Consider the following 14490-nt stretch of genomic DNA (forward strand, 5'->3'; position numbering starts at 1 on the left):
TAGTCTTGTTCATCATTTTGGTGCTAACCCAGCACACAGTAGGCCCATAAGAAATAGTTATTAAATAAATACATGCATAAAGAAATGCAGTGATGTTAAAAGGCACCTTGAATAAGATTTTGATGATAGCCCATCAGGTGTAATTTTTTAATGGAATATAAATTTTATTAGAACAATACAAACCCTTAAATTAGAAAGGTGAAGTGTCTCCTTTCCCTATAACAGTGTATAGCTTCAACAATGCTTCTAACTCATTAGCACTTTTCTATATAAATATATCATACGCTTACCTTTGTGTATAATTTAAAGTCTATGAAACATAATTTTAAAATTTGAACCAGGACAAAGAGATTGAATGGGAATTTAGTTTCTCTAAATAAGAATGGCAGAAGGAAGGCTCAGATCTCTATTATGTGGCATGCCAGCAGCAAGTGACTCACACCCAGCTATGGCTCACAAGAGCAAGATGCAGAAAAAAATGTGTAAAGGTTTGGCCAAGAGAAAAACCCACAGGAGGTCACAAGGAGTAGCAGCCTATGAAAATCTGATACAGTTTATTAATATCTTGGCTGCCTCTCTGGGCTGAAACAAACATTTTTTCTTCCGTTGTGCTTTGCTCATGTGAATAGCAAGAGTATTCTGAAATAACCAGTTACATTCTGCCACCCAGACACACTGAAAGCAGCTATAAGATAATTTCTGATGTTTCAATCAAATTACAAAAATTATCAGGCTAATAAATTAGAACTTTTAAAAATATGTAGCAGCTTGAACTACAATATTGGTACAAGCTGATCTTACAAATTGTTCCCTACAGAATAGAGTTAATATGATGAAACTTGAGTGAAGAAATAGAGAGAAAACACCCACACTGATTTTATTTTTATTGAAGGTAAAAGCCACCTGCACACATTTCTCTTCAGAGAAAAATGTGCAGTTTCATTTTTCTCTCACAGATGGAAATGTACTCCACAGAACTGGAATGACTTCTTTTGTTTCTTGTTCTATCAGAGTTTGATTTGCATATTTGGGGACATGATAACATGTTCTCTGTGATTTAAAGAGTTTATAAAAAGGTAATTTGATCTTAAATTATAGTTTTCCTTATTTCTAATACTGAAAGCTGCACACCCTTCTGAGAAGTGAGTCATGAGAGGAAGACATTAGCTTGCCTTGTATGAGATAAAAAAAAAAAAAAAAAAAGTTCCACAGGGGACGAGTTACATATTATGACACTACTAATATAAGACTCATTTGGATTTAATTCATCACTACATCATGTTGCACAGGAAAGCAATTTTTAAGCAATAGAAGTGCACTTCATTTGTAAAGGACCCAGCTATAACACACAATCAGTTATTGAAGACAGAAACTGATTTACCAAATCAGGTATATAAAATTTAATATATTTGCTCCAGTTATAATGACAGGGAAGGGAATTTCAATGCCATTTTTTTCCAGATAAGAATGACTCTTTGTAAAATTTGGAAGATGCATTTTTGCTTTGGGAGTTGACTACATTTTCATACCACCAAATTTAATAAGTTGAGGAAATAAAGCATTTTTAAAATATTTTAAATACCTGGTAGACACTTAGAATGTAATTTCAAATTCTATCCTATAAATTTATTATTACATTATTAAAAATAAGATATCAGATTAATAAAATAAGTATAGTGATGATCATGGGCTTTTAAAAATTAAATTTTCCATATTATTCAGTTTAATCCTAAAGACTGACTAAATTATTTTAGAGTGAAAAATTCCCAGGCAAATTGCATTGGTTTATTTAAGTTTCCTAAATCTGCATGTATTACTAGTTAAGGTTCTCCAGAGAAAGAGGACAAGGATGTATGTATGTATGTGTGTATACACACACACACACACACACACACACACACACATATATATATATAGAGAGAGAGAGACAGGGAAAGGGAGGGGGAGGGAGGGAAGGAGGGAGATATCTATTTTAAGGAGTCAGCTTATGCAATTGTGGAAGCTTGGCAAGCTCAAAATTTATAGAGTAGACCACTAGGCTGGAGACTCAGAGAAGCATTGCAGTTCAAGTTCAAAGGTAGTCAGTGTGATGGTAGAACTCCCTCTTCTTCCAAAGAGGTCAGTGTTTTTCTATTAAGGCCTTCAACTGATTGGTTGAAACCCATCCACCTTATTAAAGATAATCTGCTTTACTCAAAGTCTACTGATTTAGATGTTAATCTCATTTAAAATAAAACAAAACACTTTCACAGAAATATCTACAATAGTGTTTGACCAAACATCTGTGCACTGTGGCCTAGCCAAGTTGATATATAAAAATAACCATCAAACTGTAGTTATATAAACATCTAACATTTGGGAAAGAAATTCACCTATCCATTTTGTTAGTTTCCCAAGATAGGGGCAGTGGAGAGGAAGCTTTCATCATCCATTTTTAAATATCTGCATTACCAACCAACTTTACTTTCTCTCCCATTAGCTAGAAATATCCATTTTAAAAAAAATTAGGTGACTGCAATAAAATATGCAATGTTTACAAAATTCAGTTCACTTCAGTTGCTCAGTCATGTCCAACTCTTTGTGACCCCAAAGGACAGCAGCACACCAGGCTTCCCTGTCCATCACCAACTATTCAAGCTTACTCAGACTCATGTCCATCAAGTCGGTGATGCCATCCAACCATCTCATCCTCTATCATCCCCTTCTCTTCCTGCCTTCAATCTTTCCAGGCATCAAGGTCTTTTCCAATGAGTCAGTTCTTCACATCAGGTGGCCAAAGTATTGGAGCTTGAGCTTAAACATCAGTCCTTCCAATGAACACCCAGGACTGATCTCCTTCAGGATGGGCTGGTTGGATCTCCTTGAAGTCCAAGGAACTCTCAATAGTCTTCTTCAACACAACAGTTCAAAAGCATCAATTCTCCAGTGCTCAGCTTCCTTTATAGTCCAATTCTCACATCCATACATTACTGGAAAAAACAAAGCTTTGACTAGACGGACCTTTACTAGCAAAGCAATGTCTCTGCTTTTTAATATGCCGTCTTGGTTCAGTTCAGTTCAGTCACTCAGTCATGTCTGACTCTGCAACCCATGAATCACAGCATGCTAGGCCTCCCTGTCCATCATCAACTCCTGGAGTCCACCCAAACCCACGTCCATCGAGTCGGTGATGCCATCTAACCATCTCATCCTCTGTTGTCCCCTTCTCCTCCTGCCCTCAATCTTTCCCAGCATCAAGGTCTTTTCAAGTGAGTCAGCTCTTCACATCAGGTGACCAAAGTATTGGAGTTTCAGTTTCAACATCAGTCCTTCCAATGAACACCCAGGACTGATCTCCATTAAGATGGACTGGTTGGATCTCCTTGCAGTCCAAGGGACTCTCAAGAGTCTTCTCCAACACCACAGTTCAAAAGCATCAATTCTTCAGTGCTCTGCTTTCTTTACAGTCCAACTCTCACATCCATACATGACCACTGGAAAAACCATAGCCTTGACTAGATGGACCTTTGTTTGTCATATCTTTTCTTCCAAGGAGCAAGCATCTTTAATTTCATGGCTGCAGTCACCATCTTCAGTGATTGTGGAGCCCCCCAAAATAGGTCTGTCACTGTTTCCATTGTTTCCCCATCTATTTGCCATTAAGTGATGGGAGCAGAAGTCATGAACTTAGTTTTCTGAACGTTGAATTTTAAGCCAACTTTTTCACTCTCCTCTTTCACTTTCATCAAGAAACTCTTAGTTCTTCTGCCATAGGGTGGTATTATCTGCATATCCGAGGCTATTGATATTTCTCCTGGCAATCTCAATTCCAGCTTTTGCTTTATCCAGCCTGGCGTTTTGCATTATGTACTTTGCATATAAGTTAAATAAGCAGGGTGACAATATACAGCCTTGATGTACTCCTTTCTCAATTTGGAACCAGTTGACAAAATTACGTCTTTTAAATTATCTACTTTAAATTTCTTCTATAAATTACACTGATGAGATTATGGGATTAATGTTTTTAGCTGCAATTGTCAAATATATTGCCTAATTTCTAAAGCATGGATTGAGATTTTCAAATTGCAAATTTCAAAGGGCCATCCATGTAGGTTATTTGAATCTTATTTTATTGACATTAAAAAGGGACATGAAAGAAAGAAATGTGTAATCGGTTCCCAACCTTTCCATGTTTAACTATACTTCACTCCATTGAATGTGATCATTACCAACTTTTCTATTGCAAGAGTGTCAGGAAGTCAAGTGAATCCACAGGAAACTGACATACATTATCCTCAGAGGAAAAGGTTTATTTTTCCCTTGCACTATATCTGACTGATCTTGTTCCTTTTTTTGGAATGAATAAGATCAAGAAGTGAATGGATGAAAAAGCCTATTATAGTCAATGTAGGAAAGATATAAGAAAAAATGTGATAAGCCTTAAGGTTGAGCAGTTTTCAGGATAGGCAGCCAGTAAGCACAGATGATCTTGGTATATATGACAAAAATATTTCGCTGACCGTCACTGAAAAAGAGTCCTATCTTTATGTAAAATACATTCCTCCCATTAAGAAAAAATCAAATTTGAAAAACTAAGACTTCCTTTATCTTGATCCTTAACAATCTAATTCATTCCTGGTGTTTCATATCAGAGACAGATTTAGTGAAAAAGATAAAGAAAATGTGCTTACTAGGAAAGTAAGTAACCTAATTGTAGTATGTAACTTCGAATATAAAATAATTGAGTGTGGAGTGTGTAGAGAGCAGGAAGAGGGCAAGAGATAAGGGATAGGACTGAGAGAAGGAGAGAGGGTAGAGGGAGAATCCTTTGATTCTACTTCAACATTAAAAAGGAAGAAAGCATGACTTCCAGCTGAACTGGCCCTAGCCTGAGACAACCCATCCTGACACTGGCAGAGCATGAAAAGATCTGTCAGGGAATCTACTTTGCACCTCCACCAAACCTGTGATCATAGAAATATCTTTCTGTGCAATGTTTACTTGCATTTCTTCTTTATAGAAAGGAAATGCTCTCTAGATTAAACAGAATACCATTAAAAACTGTCGAGTGATTGGCAGACTGCTTGGAATGCAGCAGACACACAGCACATGTTTTCATTAGAGAAAAGAAAATCTGCTACCGTTAAAATCAACTTTTTAGCATATGTATAAGAATGTATATGCATTAAAAAGTCAAAGATTTTATATATATATATACACACATATACATAATTTTGAATTTCAGTAATATACATAAAGAGTCAAAAGTATATGTTATTTTCTTTTAAAAAATGAACATACACATAGAAGTGAAGGCTTTATAAGAAGGTCTATATTTTGGGTACATTGTCTCCTGCAATAAAGATTTACTGAGTGACCATGTACTATGACCTAAGGACTGGGCCATACTCACAGTTCTTTCTCTCCTGCAAGATAGAAGGTGGTTTATGTCAACAGAAAGAGAGAAAATAAAGTACTGATTATTGCAGGGAAAGAGAGAAAGAACTCAACTGGTGGGAGATCAAAAAAGGGGATTATAGGGATTCCCTGGAAGTCCAGTGGTTAGTACTCAGGCTTTCATTGAGGCACATGAACACCCTCAAAGGTTGCCTAGGATTAAGAAGGTGTCCTTTGCTTCAAAGACCCTCTGTCAATAATCCTCATTCATCCTCTTGGTGGGTGCTGCTCTTGCTCCTGCCAAAGGCCTAAGGATTGTGAAAGGCATGAGCTTTCACCTGTGAGTTGAGCCAGTAAGTTAAGGGAATTAATGTCACTCTACATAACACTGAGAAACTGAGTGAAGCAGTTGCTTTATCTAAAGTCCAGAGTAATAAAATATTATGGATAATTAAATAAATCTTATCCTTTGTATTCCTTCTGTGATTAAATTTGAGACAATATGCACTTGCTATCTGGAGAGATCAGTGATAGAATAGCTAATTACTTTCTTTAGGAACCATCACTCTATTACTGTTAAATTCATTCTGCTGTCATTTGCATAAATTGAATTATGTGCACTGCTTAAATACATTTACATGTTTTTCTCCAATTCAAATGCCATTTGCTTTACTGCCTTCTTCATATTTCCCAACCTTCCTGCTCTCATTCCCTCTAATACTAAAATTGGATAGGAACACACACACACACACACAAAAGACAGGCTAAAATATAATTCAAGACAGAGGAAGAGCAGGAAGATGTCTGGAAAGTGCAGCTCGAGACCAGAGAATAATTGCTTATAGCATCATCCTTAAACCTGGCATTTTAAAATTATAACAGTAAATATATATATATGTATACATACACACACACACACACACACATATACATATATATATATATCTCTCAAAAGAGAGAGCTAGGCACAAGCTGTGGGGTCAGAGGAGAAATAACTGATGATAATTTATACATGCCCTAAACTTCTAAAGAGTTAATCAGCAGCTAAGAAAATATGGTATTTTATTTAATGTTTGTAAGGATCATTTCACAGTATAACTTTTAACTCCTGGCTAATTACTTATAATAAGCCAGAGAATAATGAAAAATATTGCCTCTGTCCAAATAATGCAGATATTTTAAAAATCTAAGAATTTTTCTTATTGTTCATTTCATTTTTATTTATTAACAAATAAAATACATCAACTAAATGAAATTCAGAAAAATGGGACACCATATATGAAGTAATAGACTATTTCACTACTACAACATTCAGTAAATATAAACTTTTAAATTATAAAAGTAGTTCATACATGCAAAAAAGAACTACAAGTGGTCAATTAAGATATAAAAGTTTGTCAACACTATTTTTGGCCTATCAAAACAAAAAGTAACGAGGACCTAGAAGGTCGGCAGTCCTACAAGGCAATTTGGTAACACAAAGCAAACAACTAAACAAATTTAAACTCTCTGAATCTGTGATCTGCTTCCAGGAATTTATCAGAAGGGAATAATTAAATACACACACTTATGTATGAAAATGTAGGTACAACCTAAATGTACATTTGTAAAGAACAGGTTCAATAAATTCATGTCCTCTACATAAGGGAACACCAGCAACATTTTAATGTCATGACTCAATTCTGTGTTTATTGGTTTGAAAATGGTTCTCACTATACTGTAAGTGGAAAAAATTCAAAAGCAGAAGTCAAAAAATATACATGGTACAATGCAATTTTGCTGCTTGATAGGATAAGATAGAAAGAATAAAATTATGGGAGTAATGTGGTAAGATTATGAGTGTATACTTTATTTTTTTCTAATTTTCTGTCTATATTTCACTTATAAGAAGGGGAAATAATAATTCCCTTTCATTAAAAAAGATACAATATTAGGCATAATTAGAAAGTGGAAAGAGTCTGACACAACTGGGCGACTTCACTTCACTTCACTTCTTCAGCAGTAAAAGCACAGCGTCCTAACCTTTCGATTTCCAGGGAGGGAGAAAGTGGAAAGGAACTAAAGAGCCTCTTGATTAAAATGAAAGAGGAGAGTGAAAGAGTTGGCTTAAAACTCAACATTCAGAAAACTAAGATCATGGCATCTGGACCTATCACTTCAAGGCAAATAGAAGTGGAAACAGTAGAGACAGTGACAGACTTTATTTTTGTGGGCTCCAATGCTTTGGCCACGTGATGAAAAAAATTGACTCATTGGCAAAGACCCTGATGCTGGGAACTATTGAAGGCAGGAACTGGGGATGACAGAGGATGAGATGGTTGGATGGTATCACCGACTTGAAGGACATGAGTTTGAGCAAGCTCCAGAAGTTGGTGATGGACAGGGAAGCCTGGTGTGCTGCAGTCCATGGGGTCACAAAGAGTTGGACACGACTGAGTGGCTGAACTGAACTGAATCAACAGCCTTCCTGCTGGGTTCAGCCAACCAACAGATAACTGGGAGGAGGGCAGAAGGAAGAGCGAAGCCGTGGTACTTCTCACTCTGCTTTCAGTGGTGCCTCTGGGTGAGGTTATGTCCCCCACCAACCCATTTGTGTATGCAGAAAGTTCCAACTTCCACTGAGTTTCCCCAACTCACTCTGTTTCTCCAGCCTAGGTTTAGTAATGACTCTATTCTTCTGTTCATCTGTTGGCTGTCTCAGTGTCCCCAAATCGGCTTCTCAGTTTTTCAGCTCTGTTGAAATTATTTCCCTATTTTAAATGCCCTCTCTTTTAAATATTCAGGGAGTTTTCTGCTATGGTTGGATCCTAATTGATACAATCACTCATTGTAAGACAATGTTGTATCTTTCACTCGATTCACTATAAGTAATTGACATTGAGAAATACCATGGAAGTTGTTAGTTTCTTCATTTGACAGAGACATAGAGGGACACAGAAAACAAATGATCATGAGTCGTGTGATGTTCAGACAGAATTATATTTCACCAACATCAGTGTGATATGTCTCTACATAGATTAAATGATGCATCTGCAGTGGGCATGCTCCCTAGAAGATCCCTAGAAATGCATATGTGCTAACATATTAATGGTAATAAGTTGGTGTAACCCAAAAGGAATATCCTTATGACTTAATATCCCTTTCTCTCAACTATCTACACACAACAAATACGTTTCACTTAGGTTTAGTCTTTATTACCAAGTATGGAAGACCCAAGTGAACACTAATAATTAATCTTCCCTTCCAGTTCCTCACCTCTCTAAATACGTCAACTAGGAAACCCTTTACAATTCAACATATATGTTAATGATAGGATAAGCAATAAAATTTAACTTACCCATTTGTCATATGATTTGAGTGGAGCTTTTCCCAAGAACTCAGAATTAAAGCCTGATAAAAATATTTTATCATTTAACTTATAAATAACACATTCTGGCTAAAGAGGTCATAGGCAGACTTACCTTAAAAGAGAGATGACCTTTTACAACTGCCTGATACGTGGAACCCAATGTGTTTCAATAAAAATACTCATTGGGAAGCTCAGTGATGCAGTGGATCAAATACTACCAGTGTTTGCCTTAGCTCCTGACAGTTATTTCAGTTCATAAAGCACATTTATTTTATTCTGATGTCATTAAAAATTTCAATCATATGGCTAATGCACTAGTTTTTATTACATGTACATCCAGCAATCTTTGCATCCCAATTTGCCCTACCTGGGATTTCCCAAGAGGGAGAAAATATAGTGGCTCAAGTCTTTTAGTCTCTACAGTGGTTATGGTTCTTATCATTGATTATCAAAGCAACGTCATAAATTTGTATTATAGTATCATAAATCTGAAACCATGCATCCCCCTCCGTGAAGGGGTTATTGGTAAGTTATGTCTCTCAGCTTGCAAGACTAACTTTAAACCATGGAAACATCACCAGTAGGATATTCCCTGTAAGACCTCTTTCCCAGGAGATGCATCCCACCAACATCCATTTTTTGCACACCTACCTGAAAGACTTCTTAATATCTTCTCCTTGGATTGTCTTGAGAATCTCCTGATATAAATGAAGATCAAGTGTTCCTGAAGATGTAGCATTTGAAGGGCAATTTTTATGTGAGTAATAGCCTATCAAGATTCCAGAAATAAATAAAATGATTGCCGTGCAAAATATTTTTAAAAGGCGGCAAAAGTTGCAGGGGTTGCTCTTTGGTGCAGATCTTGTATAATGGGTCACATAGTCAGATTCTTCTTGAAGTCTCTGAAACCTTCCTTTGGGTGAAGTTGCTGGTTGAATGGGATCAAGATTGAGGTCTGCAGTCTCTGAATTTTCCAGATTCTGATTCTCAGCACTATTTAGCTGGAACTGGTCAAAACCAGGCTCTTCCAGTTCCTTTTCCATGTCCCACTCTAAGTCAAGTGCAGTGGCTTGGAGGTCATCATTGTCTAAGTACTGTGAATGTCCTGGAGCTCTTTGATCTGCATTGACCTTCTGATAGGCCATCTTTTTACCTGTGAAAATAAGAAAAGTATATTTTCTAAAAATAAACCAACAAAGACAACCTCCAAGGTGAAAACAAGTAATCTATATCACGTTCTAAGTCATTTCAGCTTCAGTCATATCACGTTCTAACTCTTTGAGATCCTTATGGACTACAGCTTGCCAATCTCTTCTGTCCATGGGATTCTCCAGGCAAGAATACTGGATTGAGTTGCCATGCCTTCCTCTGGGGCAATCTTCCCAATCCAAATTAGCTGTTTAGAAAATTGTAATGATTATGAGTAGGGGAAATACATCATTCCTGTAGTATGCATAAGTGCATGCATGCATGCTCAGTCATGTTCAACTCTTTGGGACCCCATGGACTGTAGCCCTCCAGGCTTCTCTGTCCATAGGATTTTCCAGGCAAAAATATTGCAGTGGGTTGTCATTTCCTCTTTCAGGGGATCTTCCCAACCCAGGAATCAAACCCGCATCTCTTGCATCTCCTGAACTGGCAGTCAGATCCGTTACTGCTGAGCCACTGGGGAAGCCTCCCTAAAGAAAATCATTCAATAATAATTTAATCTTATACTGTGCTGTTGATGTTTACTATAGGAGAAAAGACAATAAATAAAAATAGAAGGCACTTGATGCAAAACTATGAGAAAACATAATATGTACACACACACAATTCCTCTGAAGCTCAGAATAAAACTCAGATGCACAACTGCATTAAAAATAATATATGCAATGAAGAAAAAGTTTAAACTTGTTTTTCAAGGTCACTTTTAAGAAAAACTGAGAACAGAAGCAATAATGCTGTAACTTTTTAAGTTAAGATGAGGTGGGAATAGGGGGAAGACCCTGGGATCAGTTACATTACCAGAGCTCATTTTAAAAATGTAAGTTCAAGGTAAGAATGAAAACAGTAAAATGAAGTAGCACCTCTATAGAAATTCAAGAAGCAAAATATGGTGTTTTGCCTACTCATGAGTTATCAAAATGATTGGAAAACCTTGACACTACCATAGAAAGCTAACATGTTCCCTGGGATTAATGACATGAATTGGCCTGGCTCACTGAACTTTAAATAAAGTCTGGGATGGCATCTATCCAAACAAGGAAGCCTTTTGCCAGGATAGGAGGGTTTAGTTTCATAACCTTGCTACAGAGTGGCAGATGGAGGCTTTTCTCCCCTACACAGTTCTGGATGACAGTTTGCTGTGTCCTGCAGAGTGGTATTAGGATAACTGGGCTAATTAACTACAAGTGGTCTTTAGTCTGTATTCAGTAACACACTGGTGTATTGTGGTTGCAGATTAAGAGTATTTATACTTAAATTTTCTGTGTATTAGATTTGTCATCCCAGCTGGATTCTAAGGTCTCTCACTATGTTTTATGATTTTTTCTATGTGCACCACTGTGATGGGTGAAAAATAGAACATAGCCGACAACTGATTTCCCAAATGCCTTAGGGCCAGTTGTGAACAAGTGAACTCTAATGAAAAAGGTACAAAGACTTCATGAAAGAGTGGCATTATGTACAGAATTATGGGTATATACAATTTCAATCCTGGCTGGCAGGTTTCCATATACATTAAAACGTCCTGAATGTTTAAGACAATTCAAGTACCATTAAGTATTAACTTTACAATATAAAAAGTTTAACTCCGATTAAACTTCTCATCTGCTACCATATCTTCTAGGATTTAGTCTTGTACAGGCTGACTCAATAAAGATGAGTATCTAATATATGTCAGGTACTGGAATAGGCAGTGAAAACGAAGATGAATGGGTCCCTATTCCTCGAGCAGGGAACGATTCAAAAAGAACAACAGACCTTTGAACAAACAAGTCAGTCACATAACAAATGCAAAAATGCAAGGGAGACTCAGTGGTGATGGATTCTAGCAGGAAATGTGGGAAATGACTCTCTGTTGAAGTTCTTTCTAACTGGAGAGAAGAGAGGAGTACTACTGGAGAGAAGGGAGAAGTTAAACTAGGGCAGACAAGGGGTGTGAGAGGAGAGCAGCTAGGCGGGGGTGAAACATAAAAACACACAGATGAACACGAGTGCATGGTACATGGAGCACTTGATAAACCCAGACTGACGTGCTATGACAGGGGAGGGAGCACAAGAGCCTGAGCTGGAGAAAAAGCTAAGAAAGGGTAATCGTGGCCAAAAGGCTTACCTTCTCTGCAACTCAGGGTCTTCATTTGTGAAACGGGCATGATGGTAACATAAACCTCATAGTACTGTCAATAGAATTAACTGAGATAGCGAACGTAAAGCACCAATTTGGGTCATATAGGCCGTATGGGTTTAAAGGGCCATTTCTTATATTGGAGGAGGGAGGAGAGTCAAGGATTGTTGAAAGAAATAAAATCAGTTAGATAATATAGAAGACAAGACATAATTCTTCATGACATTGTGGAAAAGGGAAGAGGTTGCATAATATGCTCACACACGCACACTTGACACACAATATGAAGCTTGTTGTTTTACAGTTAGTCCCTGTGTAGACTAGGGTCTTTTTTTTAAAGTGCCACATGGCATACTAACTGTTATGCAGGTGTTTAATTGATACTATGTATTAGAACAGCCTGAGGAGTGACTCTTTTTTTTTCCCCTCCCTCTTCTGTTCTGCCTCCTTCCCTCTCCCCTTTTTCTGCTTGACCTGTTTTCCACAATGATTCAAAAAAAAAAAAAAAAAGCATTATTTGAATTCTTTGGTCACAACAAGACAAGCAGAGAAATGGAGTGATTATGGAGTTAGTGATAATTATTGACAGGTTAGGAGATGGTTATCAGAGAAGGCAATGGCACCCCACTCCAGTACTCTTGCGTGGCAAATCCCATGGATGGGGGAGCCTGGTGGGCTGCAGTCCCTGGGGTCGCTAAGAGTCGGACACCACTGAGTGACTTCACTTTCACTTTTCACTTTCATGCATTGGAGAAGGAAATGGCAACCCACTCCAGTACTCTTGCCTGGAGAATCCCAGGGATGGGGGAGCCTGGTGGGCTGCCATCTATGGGGTCGCACAGAGTCGGACACCACTGAAGCGACTTAGCAGCAGCAGCAGGAGATGGTTATAGTTGGTTAAAACAAACAAACAAACAAAAAAAACAGCATGAGACATTACTAGAGAACAGGAAAAACCTGAAGGCAGTAGAAATAAAGTATCTTTAAAATCCATGATTCTAACCTATTTCATATTACAGAAGAGAAAGCTGATGTCCAATGCTGAATCATTCTTTTGGCTGAGAAAAGTGATATTTCGGGACACATTTCAGGTGATTTGTGGTTTTATAAAACTATTAGATTAATGTTAGTGATTAATAAACTGTGGTGTTAAAAACCCCACAATCCATTTTTTAATGTACACTGCAAAATAGTACAATTTCTAGCAGTTATCAACTTTTTTTTCTTATTTGACTTATCTTGACATATGATTATTTACTTCTTTAACAGTTCAGTTTCTGCATTATTGATTTATTTAGACACTGTTTCAATATAGTTTTCTAGATTTTTTTCCCTCCCATTTTAATGAATCAGAGTGTCTCTAATAGTTTTCTTTAAAAATACTGAATTGTAGACTGTGGTTTATGCTCAAGGAAGATTTTGGCACACAGAAGTTACTACAGAAAAGTGAGATCACTAATTCTGACCTCTAATACAAACATTCAAAGTCATTTCTCTACAAATCATTTACAAACCAACTGCAGTGATGAGGAAGAGTTTTCATTTCTAGCCTGACAATAGGCATTCCATCACCTGTACATCAGCAATTTAACGCTTTTCAAACATCAGACAGAGCCATCAATTAGAATGTTATGCAGATACAGATATTAACTCCTCACCATGATGGATATCTCCCTGACATCCTTACTACCACTTCTGGACTCATTACAAATTTATAAATTTACACTAAATTCTATCTTCCAGGAGACCAGTATCTGCATGGATTGAGCCACTTGATCTAACAAAAACCAAAATTTTAGGAAAATTTTCAAAGAAATAGATTGTGATAACATATAATGGGCTTCCCTGGTGGCTCAACTGGTTAAGAATCTGTCTGCAGTGCGGGAGGCCTGGGTTCTATTCCTGGGTTGGGAAGATCCCCTGGAGAAGAGAATGGCCACCCACTACAGTATTCTGGCCTGGAGAATTCCATGGACTGTATAGTCCATGGGGGTCTCAAAGAGTCAGACACAACTGAGGGACTTTCACTTTCAACACATATAATAAAGCACTGAAAAACTTATTTGATAAATGTATATTATAGATCATTAGAAATTCATTTGTTTAAAATTATTTTAAGGAAAAAATGGGGAAAAAATCTGGTGGCTCAGATGGTAAAGAGTCAGTCTGCCAAGCAGGAGACCCAGGTTTGATCCCTGGGTTAGTAAAATCCCCTGGAGAAGGAAATGGCAACCCACTCCAGTGGGTTGGAGAATTCCATGGACAGAGGAGCCTGGCGGGCTACATTCCATGGTGTCACAAAGAGTCGGACACAGCTAAGTGACTAACACACACACACAGGAAAATATTATACCTTTTTACAAAAGCATAAATCTCAGCCCTGACAGTTTTGTTTCACTTACCCTATTTAAAATGAACTTCTCAAAAATTAAACTGA

General features: G+C 37.3%; 1 protein-coding gene across 8 annotated transcripts in view; it reads right to left on the reverse strand.

Moving 5' to 3' along the window:
* Window positions 1–14490, reverse strand: part of NAALADL2 (N-acetylated alpha-linked acidic dipeptidase like 2) — a 1576761-nt gene that overhangs the window by 833197 nt on the left and 729074 nt on the right. For all 8 annotated transcript variants that reach the window (XM_061415500.1, XM_061415503.1, XM_061415502.1 and 5 more), the window contains one exon: window positions 9377–9878. In XM_061415500.1, coding sequence (XP_061271484.1) covers window positions 9377–9870 — 494 coding nt within the window. In that variant the 5' untranslated portion in view covers window positions 9871–9878. The remainder of the gene's footprint in view (window positions 1–9376; window positions 9879–14490) is intronic.

This window comes from Bos javanicus, chromosome 1 (assembly GCF_032452875.1).
Source record: "Bos javanicus breed banteng chromosome 1, ARS-OSU_banteng_1.0, whole genome shotgun sequence".
Classification (NCBI taxonomy): domain Eukaryota; kingdom Metazoa; phylum Chordata; class Mammalia; order Artiodactyla; family Bovidae; genus Bos; species Bos javanicus.